We start from the raw sequence: 16,845 nt of genomic DNA on the forward strand, positions 1-16,845 counted from the left end.
TCGCACTCCCCAGTTATTTTTATCTACTATGATGCAATGGGACTATATCCACCAAATTAAAAATACTGGTATGGTGGAAGAGAGAGAGGAGGCACTGAAACCATGCCCTTTGAAAACAAGGAGCCCCAAAATAGGTTCCAGCAAGGAGAAAAGACAATTACCTTGACACACTTCACATTTATTCCTGGACATACAAACTTCTTCCAGAGAAGAATGGCTTTGCTCTCCCCACAAGTTATGGGGTAAGCAATTTCCATATCTTCATTTGCTTCTATAGTGCTTGCATCTGAAAATGGAAAAAATACCAGTTATTATTAAACACTCTTTCCCAAAGCTTAATTAAAAATCTTGGGTCTCCTAGTTGCTCTCAGAGGTTAACAGTTTACAGTGGCTGATATTGTTTAGAAATCCTCTGGAAGAAATTAGGCATAACAGCTGTCTTACCGAGCTCCCACTACCATACACTGTGCTATATGTTTTGACCTGCCTAATATTATTTATTTCTTGCAACAATTCTGGGAGGCAGTGATTGTTTTCTATGTTTTACATGTCTGTATGGGGGACTCTGAAAGGTAAAGTGACTCTCCTGAGGACACACAGCTAAGTGAAAAAGTAGGCTTCAAACTCGGGTTTGTCTGATTTCAAAGTTTCCTTCCTCTGACTGCCTTCCAGTGAACACCTCCATCAGTCTTCGTCAGCAACTTCCCTACTGACAAAAATCAACCTTGAGGGTCCAATTTCTTTGTGGCATTTTTATAGGTAAAAAAATCTTTTCAGCAACCCTAGCAAATTGATGTTAAATAATCAACTGACAGCCCTAGAACCTTAGTAAGTGGTGTCTCTAGATGTACCACCATCAAATTGATGGCTGCAGCATTGATAGGGCACACTGGGGTAGGGTGAAAAAGGCACAAAGGCAAGAAGTATCAACTAAGAAAGCTAAGGTCACTAGAATAACAAAAAGACTCACCAATTCCTTCTTCAATTTTGTGTATTGTGTGAGTTTCTACTGCCACAACTGCTGTGTTGTTTTCGGACCCGGCTTCATATATCCTGTTGTAAAAGTGTCCATCGATAAACAAACTACATAAATCATGAAAAAATTAATATTCACAGCATGGGGGTTAAGAAATTTATTTTAATCTATCTATCTCAAAAGGAATACAATATAGTTTACAACTGTATGTTAGTGTTTTGACTAATTTCCCATTGATTTTAAACTCTAAGCTGCCCATGACTGCTTAGTAGTTACTACCATGGATATGAATCAATAAGTTTCCGCCCCTCAAAGTAAAGTTCCTCTTGCTACTTATTTATACCACACTTTTCCTTTCATACCTTTAAAAACTCATGACATAAAGTGTTGCTTCAAGTATAAGATTAAGTCACATTACAGATTATCCTAACAAGACTAAAAGTAATACTGCTGGACAGTTCAAGATAAGAAGCAACTGTTGAACAAAGAAGTTGATGACCCTTGTTGGAATCTAGGCACTAAATGAAGCATTTTTCAGCAGTTTAGCAATTTTGTTTTTGGAATCCTTACACTTGGATATTTTTCAATTGATTTTTTTTTTTTTAGATAGAATGGGAGGATGGGAGGGAGGGAGAGAAAGAGAGAAAGAAAGATTAACATTGATGAGAGAAAGACACACGGATTGGTTGCCTCCTGCAGGACCCCGACTGAGGCCAGGGATCAAATCCGAAACCAAAGTACATGCCCTTGATCAAGAATTGAACCCGCAATTCTTTGGTATGTAGATCAATGTTCTAACTGCTGAGCCAAACCGGCAAGGGCACGCTTTAGCATTTTTTTTTTTTTTTAGAAAATGGCTTTAATTATTATTTTTTATCCATTTTTTGTTCAGATAGAGTGGGAGGGAGAAAGGAGGAGAGAGAGAGAGAGAGAGAGAGAGATACATCGACGTGAAAGGGACACATCGAGTGGCTGTCACCCGCATGCCCAACCAGGGCTGGGGACAAACTGCAACCGAGATACGCGCCCTTAGGGGGAACCGAACCTGGGTCTCTCTGGACCGCAGGTTGATGCTCTAACCACTGAGCCAAACCGGCCAGGGCCACTTTAGCATTTTTTAAAACACCATAACCAAATTATTGACATGAACAGAGCCTATTAAAAAAAGTAAGAGGTTTTCCGGTGCGGAGGTCACAGACAAGATGGTGCCACTGGTACAGGTTTCTCTGCTCAATCTCGGCCGCTACTCTGCCCTGTTCCTCGACGTGGCCTACAGAGCCAAGCGCTACAGTTACCCGAAACCTCGGGCAGAAGAAGAAAGGAGAATAGCAGCCAAAGAGAAGCAGCAGCAGCATGAACTGAAACAAATTGAGAGAGAACTGGCAGAAGCCTGTGATGACAGCATACTGAAGTGAGCCTGCCTCTCTCGGAGCAGTGTGCATGAATGAAGCTTTCTGTGTTGTGTGAAAAAATGAATAAAAGAAAATTTAAAAAGTAAGAGCCTGGATGGTGTGGCTCAGTGTACTGAGTGTTGTCCCATGGACTAAGAGGTCCTGGTTCCATTCCTGGTCAGGGCACATGCCCAGGTGGCAGTTCGATCCCCAGTAGGAGGCATGCAAGAGGCAGCCCATCCATGTTTCTCTCTCCCTCTCTAAAATCAATTAAAATATGTATATATATATATTTTATATATATTTTTTAATATTTTAAAAATATTTTTAATATTTTTTTAGCCCTGGCCAGTTTGGCTCAGCGGTTAGAGCATCAGCCCTCAGACTAAAGGGTCTTGGGTTTGATTTCTGGTCAAGGGCATGTACTTGGGTTGCAGGTTGGATCCTCGATCTGCGGGAGGCAACCAATTGGTGTCTCTCACACAGATGTTTCTCTCTCTCTCCCTCCCTCCCCTTCCACTCTATCTAAAACTCAATAAAAAAATATCCTCAGGTGAGCCCGGCAGGTGTGGCTCAGTGGTTGAGCATTGACCCATGAACCAGGAGGTCACCAGTTCGATTCCCTGTCAGGACACATGCTCAGGTTGTGGGCCTGATCCCCAAAGGAGGGTGTGCAGAAGGCAGCTAATTGATGTTGTGCTCTCACAGTGGTTATTATACTGTTGTTCACCATACAAAATGTGTTAAACTTAACATATGTTTTATACCCTTTTCTGTACAGTATATTTATTTTAATTTTTTTCAATAAAAATGTATGAGAATTGAAAAAATAAATAAAATTTTAAAGTTCAGGAGCAGGTGGATGTAAAGATGAAATAAGATTGGCCATATGTTAATAATTGTTGAAGGTGGGTGATTGGTGCTTACATTATAGTATTTTCTTTATTTTTGTGTAAATTTGAATTTTTCTATACTAAAATGTCTTAAAAATTACCAAGAGAGGTTGATTGTCTTTCTCCAAAATTATTTAAGACAAGGTACACTATTTAGTCAATTGGGATTGGATTATATTTTTGCCCAAGAACATTTCTAATCATATGAAGACTTTCACACATTCCCCAAGATAAAATAACTCTCTTTCCTTTCTCTCTGTAGATGCAATTCTTATTTAACCTTCAAGGCCATAGACCATTTTTTTTTAAACTTATCTTTTCAAATTCATAGTGGTTCCCTGAACTGAAAGCACTTCTAACCATGCCATTCAGCACTTCTTAGACTTTGCCATGTAAGTGATCTCTTTTTTTATATATATGTATTTTCAGTTTGCACAGGTAGACTGCAAGCTCCATGATAGTGGGAATCATGTGCTATATTTCTTCCAACACCTTTATAATACATTGTATAATACTAGGTAGTTAATATACATTTTTTGATAGGCTAGGCTTGATAATTTGTCCACCCATGGCAGTCTAGAGAGCTTAGGCTAGGAATACTTCCCTAATCTCCTCTGATTCTAACTACACTGTCTTTTGGTAAACATGTACCAAGGTCCTAAATAGTGTGGATAAATAAAATGAGGCAGCCAATGTAACTTATCCTCAAGAGGTTCACAATGGAAAACAGGGGAAGAGAGAGGGAAACAGCTAATTGTTGTAATAAGTATTGAAATGACAAATTTAGCACTCAACACATTATTATAGAGATGAAAAGTTGCCCAGCTCTTAGATTAATGTTGAATGTTCTATTGTGCTAAGCAACCATAAAGTTATAATTTCCCCACTCTTTATACCTCCCAAATTTCTCAGAATACCCAAATCTTTAGTCACTTACCCTTGTTGCACAGGCTGTAACTGCAAGATCACTTGGGTTTTAGTGTCTTCAGAGTTCTCCCCTTCATTTCCTTCAGTAGGTACCACAACCACATCCCCCACTGGGACACTCACTTCTGCATTAGCCATCTTTCACATGAAGTCAGATAACTGAAACTGCTGTCAGAAACAAGAAGCACCAGTAACTTCATCTGGTTTGAAAAGATGGCAACCATAGAAAAGGAACACCAAGATAATAATTACCAAATCCAAGGGCACCCTGGAGATCATGGTCCTCTGAAAAGGATGGGAACATGAGAGGGGGCTGACATAGGCTCTGCTCTTTCCAGAAATGCCTCAGTACTCATTTGCTATTGTGGGTTTTCTTAGTATGAGTGATTCATACAATGGTGTGCTCTATCAGCTCCTGAGAACCAATTGTGCACATCAGTTCTCAACACCAAGTTTAGTGACATCACATTGATAGGTTAAAATCAGTGATGCTGGCCCTGACCGGTTTGGCTCAGCAGTTGGAGCGTCGGCCTGCGGTCCAGAGAGACCCGGGTTCAGTTCCTGCTAAGGGCACGTGCCTTGGGTGAAGTTTGTCCCTGGCCCTGGTTGGGTTGTGCAGGTGGCAACCACTCGATGTGTCTCTTTCACGTCGATGTTTCTCTCTCTCTCTCTCTCCCTCCCACTCTATCTGAACAAAAAATGGAAAAATGTCCTCGGGTGAGGATAAAAAAATAAAGTAAAAAATCAGTGATGCTGGAAGTATACACCACAGAAATTGGCAAGAACTACACATCAGGTTTGTATGTGTGTGTGTGTTTTTTTCTAGAGATGTTTTACAGCTCACTACTAGTTCCATCCCAAACAATAAGCTCCTAGAAAGTAGAAATCAATTTTCTTTGCAACCAGCCGTTACATTTCAAGTGCTCTGTTTCCTGTGAGTACTTAGTAACTGCTGACTAACTGAACTAAGCTTATGAGAAGAAAAAGATGACTTGCATTGTATAGTTGTTTAATAAATGCTGAATCCAATTGTATGACCTCTAAAACTTCTTAATACCTTTCTGCCTCAGGCTGAATGGAGAAATGATCTCACCTGATATCTCCCTTGCAGAGCTGTTGAGGAAACCAGTGTTCAGCACCACATGATCCTCAACTCTAAAGTAACTCAAAGCATTGTCCCAATCTTAATGAAAACTCAGAGGGCCACAGGATATTCTGCAGTGAGTCCTCAGAGTTGAAAAGAAAGGTGAGAGTCACTTAAGGGAGAATAAATAACAGGACTGTATTTACTTAGACATGTATGTGACAATAACTAGGACTATGCTGAACGGAGCAGGAACACAACGGATGCAATCTGACTGGTAGTCAGATGACCGAAACTGTATCTCAGCTCTGCCACAGTATTTGTTTGCCTATAATACACATACTTAAGCATAGCACTCAGTCTATTTGGCCCCAAAATACTTTTTCAATCTTATCTGTGACTATATCACCCCAAGAATCTTAAACTCCAGTCATACCACCCACCCACTGTATTCTGAACATATAATATGTACTTTCAGGTTCCTGTACTTTGTTATTCCTTAAGCCCAAAACTCCTTTCTCCCTCATCTCCTTCTCCCTTCAGACCCAATTCAAAGCCCCCTCCTCGACAAAACCACTGCCAAAACCATTTTCTTTTCTGCAGTACCCCAATACTTGGTTTGTGGCTGTCCTCTAGTGTTTATCACACTGTGCCCTGTATTGCAGTTAATTGAACAGACATCCATACTCATAACTACACTGTACTCTCTGACAGGACAGGTGCTGCTTATCTAAAAATATTTTTCTCACAGACCTGCTCACCATAGGCACTGACATAGATTGGTTCAATCAGTTTTTGTATTTGACCTACTTAAAATTCCTCATATCTAACTTATACTTCTGCCATTTATGACTCTCACATTCAGACTTTATACCTAAATTTTACACCTTCTATATCCAAACATCTCCTAAAATATCTTGTAGGAACTTTAAACCTGCTCCTGTTTCCTGCCTCAGTAAATGCCTCTATCCATTTTCTTAAGCCAGAAACTGAATTTTTATTTTTTCCATCACCATTTATCCCCTCTATGCCTTCTTCCACCTCTACCCACCCTCTTCCCCCCCGCAATCACCACACTGTTGTACATGTCCATGAGTTCTTTTTTTTTTCTTTTATGCTAAATCCCACCCCATCCCCAACACTCCCCTCCACCAGAGCTGTCTGCCTGCTCTCTATCTATGAGTCTGTCTCTATTTTGCTTGGTAGTTCAGTTGTTCATTAAATCACACATATGAGCCCTGGCCAGTTTGGCTCAGCGGTTAGTGGGTCAACCTGTGGTCCAGAGAGACCCGGGTTCGGTTCCCGCTAAGGGCACGTACTTCGGTTAGTTTGTCCCTGGCCCTGGTTGGGTCGTGTGGGTGGCAACCACTCGATGTGTCCCTTTCACATTGATGTTTCTCTCTCTTCCTCTCCCTCCCTCTCACTCTGTCTGAACAAAAAATGGAAAAAATGTCCTTGGGTAAGGATAAAAGAAAAAAATTATAAATCACACATAGGAGTGAAATCATATGGTACTTGTCTTTCTCTGACTGGCTTATTTCACTGATTTAAAAAAAAGTGGTGGCACATTTACACAATGGAATACTACTCTGCTCTAAAAAGAAAGAAACTTTTACCATTTTCAACAGCTAAGGAGTTTTTTTTTTCTTTATTGATTTTTAGAGAGAGGGAGGAAGGGGGAGGGAGAGAAACATCGATGAAAGAGAACATCGATTTGCTGTCTCCTGCATGCCCCCCACTGGGAATCGGGCTCACAACCTAGGCATGTGCCCTGACAGGGAATCGAACTGGCAACCTCTTGGTGCATGGGTCGATGCTCAACCACTGAGGCCATACCAGCGGGGCTAAGGAGTTATTTTTGACTTTTTTATCTCTCTATGTAAAGCCAATCAACTAACAAATCCTATCCATTTTATCACCTATATATCTCTTTTAACCATTTCCCATTCTCTATCTGTTATGCCACCACCATATTCTGAACCACCATTCTGGTACCTGGATTTTTCAAGGTGCTTCTCATTAGTATCCTAAACTCTCATCCTGCTCTCCAACTCATTATTTACAGAGCAAAGTGATCTTACTAAAGGCCATAGGCCATTTCCCCATTTAACAATCCTTCAGTGGATTCCCTTTGCTGTCAGAATAATTTGCAAACATCTAAACATGGTTTACAAAATCCTCCAAATCTGTCCCCTGCCATTCCTGCCAGGCTTATTTCTCATAGTTCTTTCTCTCACATGTGGGCTCCTATCATTGAATTTTCCCCAATTTCTCAAACATACCATATTTTCTCACCTGAGCCTTCACAGTTGTTTCCTCTACCTGGAATCCTTTTTTTACTTCTTCTTTGGCTAGTCACTACTAAATTTTTGTGACTTATTTAAAACATCACTTCCTCAATCAGTGTGTCGCTCTCATATCGATGTTTCTCTCTCTCTGCTGCCCGCTTCCACTCTATCTAAAAATCAATGAAAAAAACCCTTAAGTGAGAATTAACAAAAAAGTGAAAATAAAACATCACTTCCTTGGGGAGGCTTTTGACTTCCTTGACTAGATTTGAGCTTGTGTTCTTGCTCCCTCAGTGCCTGCAGCACCCTTGTCACAACCATCATCCCTCTCTGTCAGCCTCTCCCACCAGGCAACATCCCGGAAGAACAAGAACTGCTTTTCATTTTCAACAGCTCCCTTGTGCCTAGCTCAGTGCCCAGGACACAGGAGTATGATAGTTTTCAAATATTAGACCTCTATCTACAAAACTCTTTTTTTTTTTTATCCTCACCCGAGGACATTTTTCGATATTTTGTTTAGATAGAGTGGGAGGGAGAGAGAGAGAGAGAGAAACATCGACGTGAAAGCGACACATCGAGTGGCTGCCACCCGCACGACCCAACCAGGGCAGGGGACAAACTGCAACCGAGGTACGTGCCCTTAGCGGGAACCAAACCCGGGTCTCTCCGGACCGCAGGCCGACGCTCTAACCACTGAGCCAAACCGGCCAGGGCGATCTACAAAACTCTTATCTAAAACTTCCTAAGGAAATCTTGCACATAGCAGGTATGTAATAATTTTTTTATGTGATGATTCACCTTATCCTAAAAGACTTCTAGAATTTTCTACATTTCTAACTTAGGGGATATAAATTTGCTTAGGCAGCTAGGCTAAGCTACCTGGCTTATTGTCCATCATTATGGCTAGTTCAACAAATATTTACTGAGTTTGTACTCCACATCAGGCATAAAGTTAGGCTCCCTGGATATGAAAAGGGACAGTAGCTCTTTTTCCCCCCTCAACCGAGGACATTTTTGCATTTATCTTCAGATAGAGTGGGAGGGAGAGAGGGAGGAAGAGAGAGAGGGAGAGAAACATCAATGTGAGAGAGACACATCGAGAGGTCGCCACCCACATGACCCCAACCGGGCCGGGGACAAACTGCAACCGAGGTACGTGCCCTTAGTGGGAACCAAACCTGGGACTCTCTGGTCCACTGGCCAATGCTCTAACTGCTGAACCAAACAGGCCAGGGCAGGACAGTAGCTCTTAAGGAACTACAGAAGGGAAAGAGATGCATGACACTGTCACATACTAGAGAAAAAAAGTAATTGCAAGATAAAACAGTACACAATCTGAACTTTTGTAAATTAAAGATTTAAAATTAGAAAGAAAAAAGAAGAGAATCAGTGAAGAAGTTAGACTGGCTTCTGGCATTAGAACCAAAACAATTAGGCCCTGTGAGTCTAGAAAAAGCCAAAAAGAAATATGATGAAGCATACATATACCGTCAAGTCCTAGAATAACTGAACCAACAGATATCTTCAAAGTTTAAACTATAAAAATAAGGATAAATTAAAATAATCGCAGCTAACATTTTTTGGACACATTTCTTGTCAAGCACTAGTCTGTTACTATTACATATGTAATGAATTTAAAGATGTAATACCTTAGCATGTATCAAACTTGGAATTTATTACCCCAAAAGGTAATTTAAATGTTTAAAAACAGTTCAGGTGAATTAATGGATTAGAGAAGCAAAATTAGATGGATGCTTCTAGTTTCAACCTTCTCCCCTATAGTTAAGTACTCTGAATAACTGGCTGACTAACAACTTGATTAATACTTTCAATAGAAACTCATATTTTATTCCTTAGCCCTCCCCACACCTTCGCACCCAAGAGGAATGTTCTGGCTACTTCTTTAACTTTCTAACTTTGTATCAAAGAGTATAATTATAATTATCCACAAAGTGTCAGTCAGAGACACAGGTCTGATTTAATTAACATGGCATTCTTTTATTTATTTTAAATGTGTTTTTTTTTATAACAATTTTTTTTTAAATCCTCACCCGAGGATATTTTTCCATTTTTTGTTCAGATGGAGTGGAAGGGAGAGAGAGAGAAACATAGACGTGAAACGGACACATCGAGTGGCTGCCACCTATATGACCAACCAGGGCCAGGGACAAACTGCAACCAAGGTACGTGCTCTTAGCAGGAACTGAACCCGGGTTTCTCTGGACCGCAGGCCGACGCTCTAACCGCTGAGCCAAACCGGCCAGGGCTATCTTTAATGTTTTTATTGTTTAGAGGAAGGGAGAGATAGAAACATCAATGTAAGAGAGAAACATCTATTGGCTGCCTCCTGCAGGCCCCCTACTGGGGATTGAGCCTGCAACCCAGGCATGTGCCCTAAACAGGAATCGAACTGGGACCTCTCAGTCCATGGTATTTTTTTTTTTAATTTTTTAATTAATTTTAGAGAGGAAGTGATAGGGAGAGAGAAACATCATCTATTGGCTGCCTCCTGCATGCCCCCTTCTGGGGATGTAGTCCAAAACCCGGGCATGTACCCTGACCAGGAATCAACCAGCAATCTCTTGGTGCTCAATCCCTGGGCCACATAAGCCAGGCAACATGTCACTTTCTATTTATTTAATTTTATTTTTTAAATAATCCTCACCTGAGGATATTTTTACATTATCTTCAGAGTGGGAAGGAGAGAAACATCGATGTGAGAGAAACACATCTATTGGTTGCCACCCGCATGACCCCAACTGGGGCTGGGGACGAAACACAACCAAGATACATGCCCTTGCCAGAATCGAACCTGCGACTCTGTAGTCCGCAGGCTGACGCTCTAACCGCAGGGCACATCATGGCAGTCTTTAGAAAAGCAAGCCTGGATTGATTCTCTTATTACTCTAAATACCATATTCCTAATAAGTAAATTGAAACCAGCTCTTCAGACTACACTGGCTAACTGCAAGGTCATCTCTTTGAACAGAGTGTAAACTGAAAAGTAGCTCTTGTTTATATCAACAAAAACTCCTGAGGCAAGAGAGTGAGTTGATCCTTTGGGTATTTTATGGAAAGGGCCTTAGAGTATTTCATTGTGGAATCACACAACACTCCCTGTAATTCTAGAACACACATAAGAGAAAGATGTCAAATTTATATGAAAAGTTAAAATTACTTTGCAGTTTTCAAAGACAAAAGACACCTTGAAAATAAAATGTATGACTGCTTACATAGGCTATTGGAAAACTAAACAAATAACATCTGACCTACTCTGAATTAAATTCATTTTTTTGTCCTGAAAACTAATGTTCAAAACATGGCAAGGGATAAGCATGAGTGTCACATGATTACAGGGACATTAGAGTTGGGAGTTGGTATGGAATAAAAGAATACCAGATATCCTGAAATTTTCTAACCCCAAAATATATTGATGTATTGCACATTATAGCGTAATTTTTGTAGACTGTGTAGTCTATTCTTAAGGAATTTCCAAGTTAAAATTTGAAGCCAAAACCCCTTGACTTTTTTATTTCTTTATTCCTTCTCGTGTATTTAGTAGATGATCCAGAGTACTACCAGATGTAATTGAAGCCAACACAAAGGCTGCACAAGACCACTGTGAGGGAAATAGCCAGAGCAAATGAAGTTCAGGGGAAGTCACTATTACTGGAGATCCCTAATGTAGGAGTTTGAGGAAGCCATAGGATAAAAGCATTCTTCGAAGAGTCATCCTACTAGAGTCTAGGGGAGTTCTGCTTGGGACAAGACCAAAACAGCACCCAAACTAACCCCAGGAAGTTGTATTCAAGTTAGCTATTGGATATATTTGTTGAAATATGAATAGTTGACTAATGTAATAGTCATCTAGTCAGTAGACATTAAATACACATACCTGATAAATGGCTAACAAATTAGGGGAGACTGTCCAAACAGTTGATGAAAAAGTCCCCCCCAAACACTTTAGTAACCATTAGCAGACTCAAGGGGTGGGGAGAGAAAAGAATCCCTGTGAAGACTAGAATTATCTGTTCATCCCTTTCTGTAACCTTCCTGGTTGAAAAAAACCCACATCCTGGTTCTCCTACACAGACATCAAGCAAAGCCCTTTCTGTATCTGCTATGGAGCGGTTTTGGTATTTCTTTCATCTTAAGGCCTCCTTCTGCTACTGGGCTAGCCAACCCTTACCCTGATCCTTCAGTCAAGGCTTAACACGCCTTAATGTCGACCCTCAGGTCAGATTCTGCCTTCATCTCTCCAGCCCCTCAAATAAAAGACACCTGGCCGATTCCCCTGACATTTCGGAAAGTAGGGTACTCTGGGCTTCTTCCCCTCAGACATCTTCTCTCCGGTCCTCAGACACCTAGGTTTCCCCATCCCCTGACATACCCGATTACCCCACTCTCTACCTATTATGTCAGGGGGTACTCACATCTCTCATTCCTCACAGATGTGCACCCTTCCTATTCCTCCTGCAGGAGGTTCTGAGGTGTGTCCCTGCCGCCCCCTCATCTGTGGGAAGGCAGGGGCCTGCTCGCTTTCCCTTTTCTTCCTTGTCCCCTGCTCCCACCTCCCAGACCTGTTCACCGCGCCTTGGAAAAGCACCTGCCTCTTTTCCCCTGGACTGAATGATCGAGGCCTCTAACGCGCCCCTCAGGTGAAGCCTGGACCCTCCTCTCCTCAGCAGAACCCATTCTCTGCTCTTGCTCTCCAGCCAAGGCTCCGAGGGTCTCCTCGCCGGCGGCTCCCAGGCTCCCCTCACCTTTCGTCCCCTCTTGCAACCCCACCCCCAGCAGGACCCAGGCCTCGCCCCAGCTCTTCATCGAAGGGCCTGGTGCTCCCTGGACCCCGCCTCTCTGGATACCCCAGGATCCCTGGACCCCTCGCCAGGGTCCTGGGCGTCCGGGTCTCTCAACCCAGAGTCGCTCCGGCCCCTCCCGGCCCCTCGGCCGAGGACTTCCGGGCCCCTCGGTCTGGGGGCGCCGGGGCCCCCAAGTGCCAGGCTCGGCGGCCCCCGCCGCCCCCGGCCGGGGGCCGAGCTCCGGCGGCGCGGACAGCCGCGCTGGGGGCGGCCCGGCTGCTCGGGCGGACCCAGCGGCAGCGTCCCCCCACCCCCCCGCGGCGCCGCGACGTCCGCTCGCTCCCCGGCGGCGGCGGCGGCACGCACAGGGCGTGGGGAGGCGCCCGCGGAGGCAGCAGCCCCCCCCGCCCCCTGTGCGCCCGCCCGCCCTCGCCGGCCGCCGCGCGGCCCCCGCGCCCGCCCCCCCGCCCCCACCCCACCCCGCGCCCGCGCCCGCGCGCCCACCCCTCCCCCTCCTCACCGTCTCCGTCGGGCGGGCGGGCGGCGAGCGGCCAGGGCGGGCGGGCGACGGAGCATGCGCAGAGGCCGCCACGGCTGCTACCGCCACCGCCGCCGCCAGGCCGGACTTCAACACTTCCGGCCGCCGCCGCCGGCGAGCTGGTGCCTTAAAGGGGACGCGTCCCTATTGTCAACACCGCGGAGGATGAAACTCAGCTGGAGGGTTATGAGTGAGCCTTTATCTGAGCAGGGGTCTTCTCCTCTGGAAAGTCAGTGTTGGGAAGGATGCTAGGGACTCTAATAACTCTTCTCCCATTTCATGGCTGAGGAAATGAGACCTAAATTAAAAAATCACTTCATCCACAGTTGGGGGCAAAGGCAGGTCTCTCGACTCCTCTGGAGGACTCTGCCCACTTTACCTTCCAAATCCTGTTTTCTAAAGCTTACATCTTTCTAGACCTCCAGAAGTTATGAGTCAACTATCAATTTGGAATCAAAAGATCTGGTTGAGTATAGAGCAGTAGCTGGTCACGAGTCTTTGAGCAAGTTGCTTCCATTCTCTGACCCGTGCATGTTTGCTAAGCTTTCCTGGTTGTGAGGTTCTAGGTTCAAGTGTTAACTTCTTTGTGGGATTTAACAGCTCTAAACCTCTATTTCACGTAAGGCATAAGGTTGTTTTAAGTGTTAAAGGGATTATACGTGAAAAGTGATCAGGAAAATTCCTGGAGCCAGTAATAGTAATTAGCAAATATTAAGACTTTTCTTTGTGACTGGGTCTTGGGGAGGATGCTTTTGTCTCATAATCGTCATGGCAACTCTGCTAAGTAGCTTCTTTTCACTCCCGTTTTACAGATACACAGAAAGCCAAAAGAAGTTAACTAATTCCTCAAGGTCATATAACCTGGAAGTGGCACAACCAGGATTTAAATGTAGGCCCTTTCCTTTTCCAGAATCCATGTTTATAACCACTAAGATGGTTACTGTCATAATTAAGAACAAATGAGGTAGCGATGTGCAGACACTTTTGAGGGGGAAGAATTGCTTCCCCAGTTTGCCTCCTCCTGTGAATCATCTCTGCTCTCTCTCTCCTCTGTCTTGAAGAGGTGACAGGGAGTTTTACAAGTTCTTTGATTCCAGGACAAGTGAGGCAGCCCAGGTGTAAACAATAGAACTGAATTGGGGTGGGGAGATGTCAGACAAACTGGAGTCTAGGCTTGGCTTTAGCAGCTTGTGGATCTTTGCCAAGTCACACTTCCCTTTTAAGCCTTTATTTCTTCATCTGTAACACAGAGATGATGTTGTGGCAGGTTTGGCTCAGCGGTTAGAGCATCGGCCCACAGAAGGAAGGGTCTGGGGTTCAATTCTTGGTCAAGGGTGTGTATCTGTATTGCAGGGGGATTTTTTGTTTTTTATCCTCACCCAAGGACATTTTTGCATTTATCTTTAGATGGAGTGGGAGGGAGAGGGGGAGGAAGAGAGAGAGAGAAGCATTGACGTGAGAGAGACACATCAACTGGTTGCCACCCACACAACCCCAACCGGGGCTGGGGATAAACTGCAACCGAAGTACATGCCCTTAGTGAGAACCGAAACCCGGCCTCTCTGGTCCCCGGGCCGATGCTCTAATCACTGTGCCAAACCAGCCAGGGCTTGCTTCTATTTTTTTTTAATCCTCACCAGAGGATATTTTCCCACTTATGTTCGGGTAGAGAGGGAGGGAGGGGGAGAGAGACAGATAGAGAGAGAAACATCAGTGTGAGAGACACATTGACAGGTCACCTCCTGCACAACCCTGACCAGGGCTGGGGATGAACGGCAACCTTGGCGGGAATCGAACCCATGACTCGTTGGTCCGTGGGCCATCGCTCTAACCATTGAGCCAGACCAGCCAGAGCTGTTGCAGGTTTGATCCCCAGCCCTGGTTGGGGTCGTGTGGGAGGCAGCCAATCAATGTGTCTCTCTCCTATCGTGTTTCTCTTCCTCCCTCCCTCCCTTCCACTCTATCTTAAAATCAATGGAAAGCCCTGGCCGGTTTGGCTCAGCAGTTAGAGCGTCGGCCTGCGGTCTGAAGAGACCCAGGTTCGGTTCCTGCTAAGGGCATGTACCTCGGTTGCAGTTTGTCCCTGGCCCTTGTTGGGTCGTGTGGGTGGCAGCCACTCAATGTGTCCCTTTCATGTCGATGTTTCTCTCTCTTCCTCTCTCCCCCTCCCACTCTCTCTGAACAAAATGTTGGAAAAAGTCCTCGGGTGAGGAAAATAAATAAAATCCATAAGAAAGTGCTTAAAATAAATAAATAAATAAAAATTAAAATCCATGGAAAGCCCTGGCCAGTTTGGCTCAGCGGTTAGAGCGTCGGCCTGCGGTCCGGAGAGACCCGGGTTCGGTTCCCGCTAAGGGCACGTACTTCGGTTGCAGTTTGTCCCCGGCCCTGGTTGGTCGTGCGGGTGGCAGCCACTCAATGTGTCCCTTCACGTCGATGTTTCTCTCTCTCTCTCCCTTCCTCTCTCTCCCTCCCACTCTATCTGTACAAAAAATGGAAAAATATCCTCGGGTGAGAATAAAAAAAAAAAAAAAATCCATGGAAAAATATCATTGGGTGAGGATTAAAAAAAACAAACAGAGATGATTTTCCCACTGTGCCCACCTCTCAGGGTTGTTTCCAAATCAAATGAGGAGACTTAGTACCAATGTTAGTATCTGTTGTTATGATCAAGGACTTTACACATTAGCAGATGATTCTGAATATAATAGGGGCTGATCATGACTGGACTTTTTTTTTTTTTTCAGGGCCTTCTGGTAAAAACTGGAAGATCTACTAGACAAATTCAAAAAGAGCTGTATACTCTGGCCAGTTTGGCTCAGCAGTTGGAGCATCGGCCTGCAAACCAGAGAGTCCCAGGTTTGGTTTCCGCTAGGGGCAAGTACCAACAAATAAAAAAAAATTTTTTTTTAATTTAAAAATTAAAAAAAATAAAAGAGCTGTAAGCACTATGACTGGACTCTTGACCTGTGTAAACTATTCCTAGTGGGGCCATTTATATCTTGTTGTTGTTGTTGTTGTTGTTGTTGTTGTTAATCCTCAACCAAGGATATTTTTCCACTGATTTATAGAGAGAGTGGGAGGAAGAGAGAGGGGGAGAGAGAGAGAGACATTGATGTGAGAGAGACACATTGTTTGGTTGCCTCCCACTTGACCCTGACTGGGGCTGAGATCTAACCTGCAACCCAAGTATGTGCCCTTGACTGGGAATCGAACCCTTGACGTTCTAATGGCTCAGCCAAACCGGCCAGGGCAATTTATATCTTGATTATGCATCAGACAGTCATTGAACATTTACCCAAGCCCTGTCCCTGACTTTCATAAGCTCTTAGTCTACCTTATACAGAAACAGAATTATAAACCTACAGGACAGGACAGTGTGATAGGCATTATTCTAGAGTTACAAACAAAGCATTGAAAATGTGCAAAGGGAATCTGAAAGGCTTCACTAAGAAGGGGATATTTAAGCCTGATCTCAAAGATGAATAGTTCATCAAAGGGGAAAGAGCATTCAAAAAAAATACAACATGTCCTGGCTGCTTTGGCTCAGCGGTTGGAGCGTCAGCCTGCGGTCTGGAGAGACCCGGGTTCGGTTCCCACTAAGGGCACGTACCTCGGTTGCAGTTTGTCCCCGGCCCTGGTTGGTCGTGTGGGTGGCAGCCATTCGATGTGTCCCTTCACGTCGATGTTTCTCTCTCTCTCTCTCTTCCTCTCTCTCCCTTCCGCTCTATCTGAACAAAAAATGGAAAAATGTCCTCGGGTGAGGATAAAAAAAAAAAAAAAAATACAACATGTGCAAAGACAAAGAAGTAAGAAATGATGGAAGATGGGCTAAAGAGGGGGGCCAGAACCAGATAATTGTCATAACGAGTAAGGAGCTATCCTTCAGGGAGTGGGGACCCAAGGGAGATTTAAGTCCTCTCTGACTGCACTGGTAACATCCAAC

The 16,845-nt window shown here is 44.0% G+C and overlaps 2 protein-coding genes and 1 non-coding gene across 10 annotated transcripts in view; 1 reads left to right on the forward strand and 2 right to left on the reverse strand.

Annotated features, from left to right (window-relative positions):
- GMEB1 (glucocorticoid modulatory element binding protein 1) overlaps positions 1-12,989 on the reverse strand; it is a 28,216-nt gene extending 15,227 nt beyond the window's left edge. Inside the window, exons 1-5 of one of the 8 annotated variants that reach the window (XM_036256408.1) lie at positions 7,567-7,729; positions 5,281-5,414; positions 4,198-4,352; positions 971-1,083; positions 162-286 (exon numbers count right to left, since the gene is read on the reverse strand). In XM_036256408.1, the coding sequence (XP_036112301.1) occupies positions 162-286; positions 971-1,083; positions 4,198-4,325 (366 nt within the window). In that variant the 5' untranslated portion in view covers positions 4,326-4,352; positions 5,281-5,414; positions 7,567-7,729. Of the gene's footprint in view, positions 1-161; positions 287-970; positions 1,084-4,197; positions 4,356-5,280; positions 5,415-7,553; positions 7,730-12,881 lie in introns of those variants that run through there. The other 7 variants (XM_036256406.1, XM_036256412.1, XM_036256411.1 and 4 more) reach the window with 7 other exon arrangements.
- On the forward strand, positions 2,179-2,391 carry LOC118626547 (ATP synthase subunit e, mitochondrial-like). Its single transcript, XM_036256413.1, has one exon. The coding sequence runs from the start codon at positions 2,179-2,181 to the stop codon at positions 2,389-2,391; it is 213 nt and encodes a 70-aa protein (XP_036112306.1).
- A 2,654-nt stretch (positions 12,990-15,643) lies between the features above and the next one.
- LOC118627373 lies at positions 15,644-15,706 on the reverse strand. Its single transcript, XR_004959122.1, has one exon. It is a non-coding gene; the product is annotated as a U7 small nuclear RNA (small nuclear RNA).
- Positions 15,707-16,845: the final 1,139 nt, after the last annotated feature.

The sequence above is a fragment of the Molossus molossus genome, unplaced genomic scaffold, assembly GCF_014108415.1.
Source record: "Molossus molossus isolate mMolMol1 unplaced genomic scaffold, mMolMol1.p scaffold_m16_p_12, whole genome shotgun sequence".
Classification (NCBI taxonomy): Eukaryota; Metazoa; Chordata; class Mammalia; order Chiroptera; family Molossidae; genus Molossus; species Molossus molossus.

Coding starts and splice junctions, on each gene's coding strand:
- LOC118626547 (XM_036256413.1), top strand. CDS start 2,179: ATGGTGCCACTGGTACAGGTTTCTCTGCTCAATCTCGGCCGCTACTCT.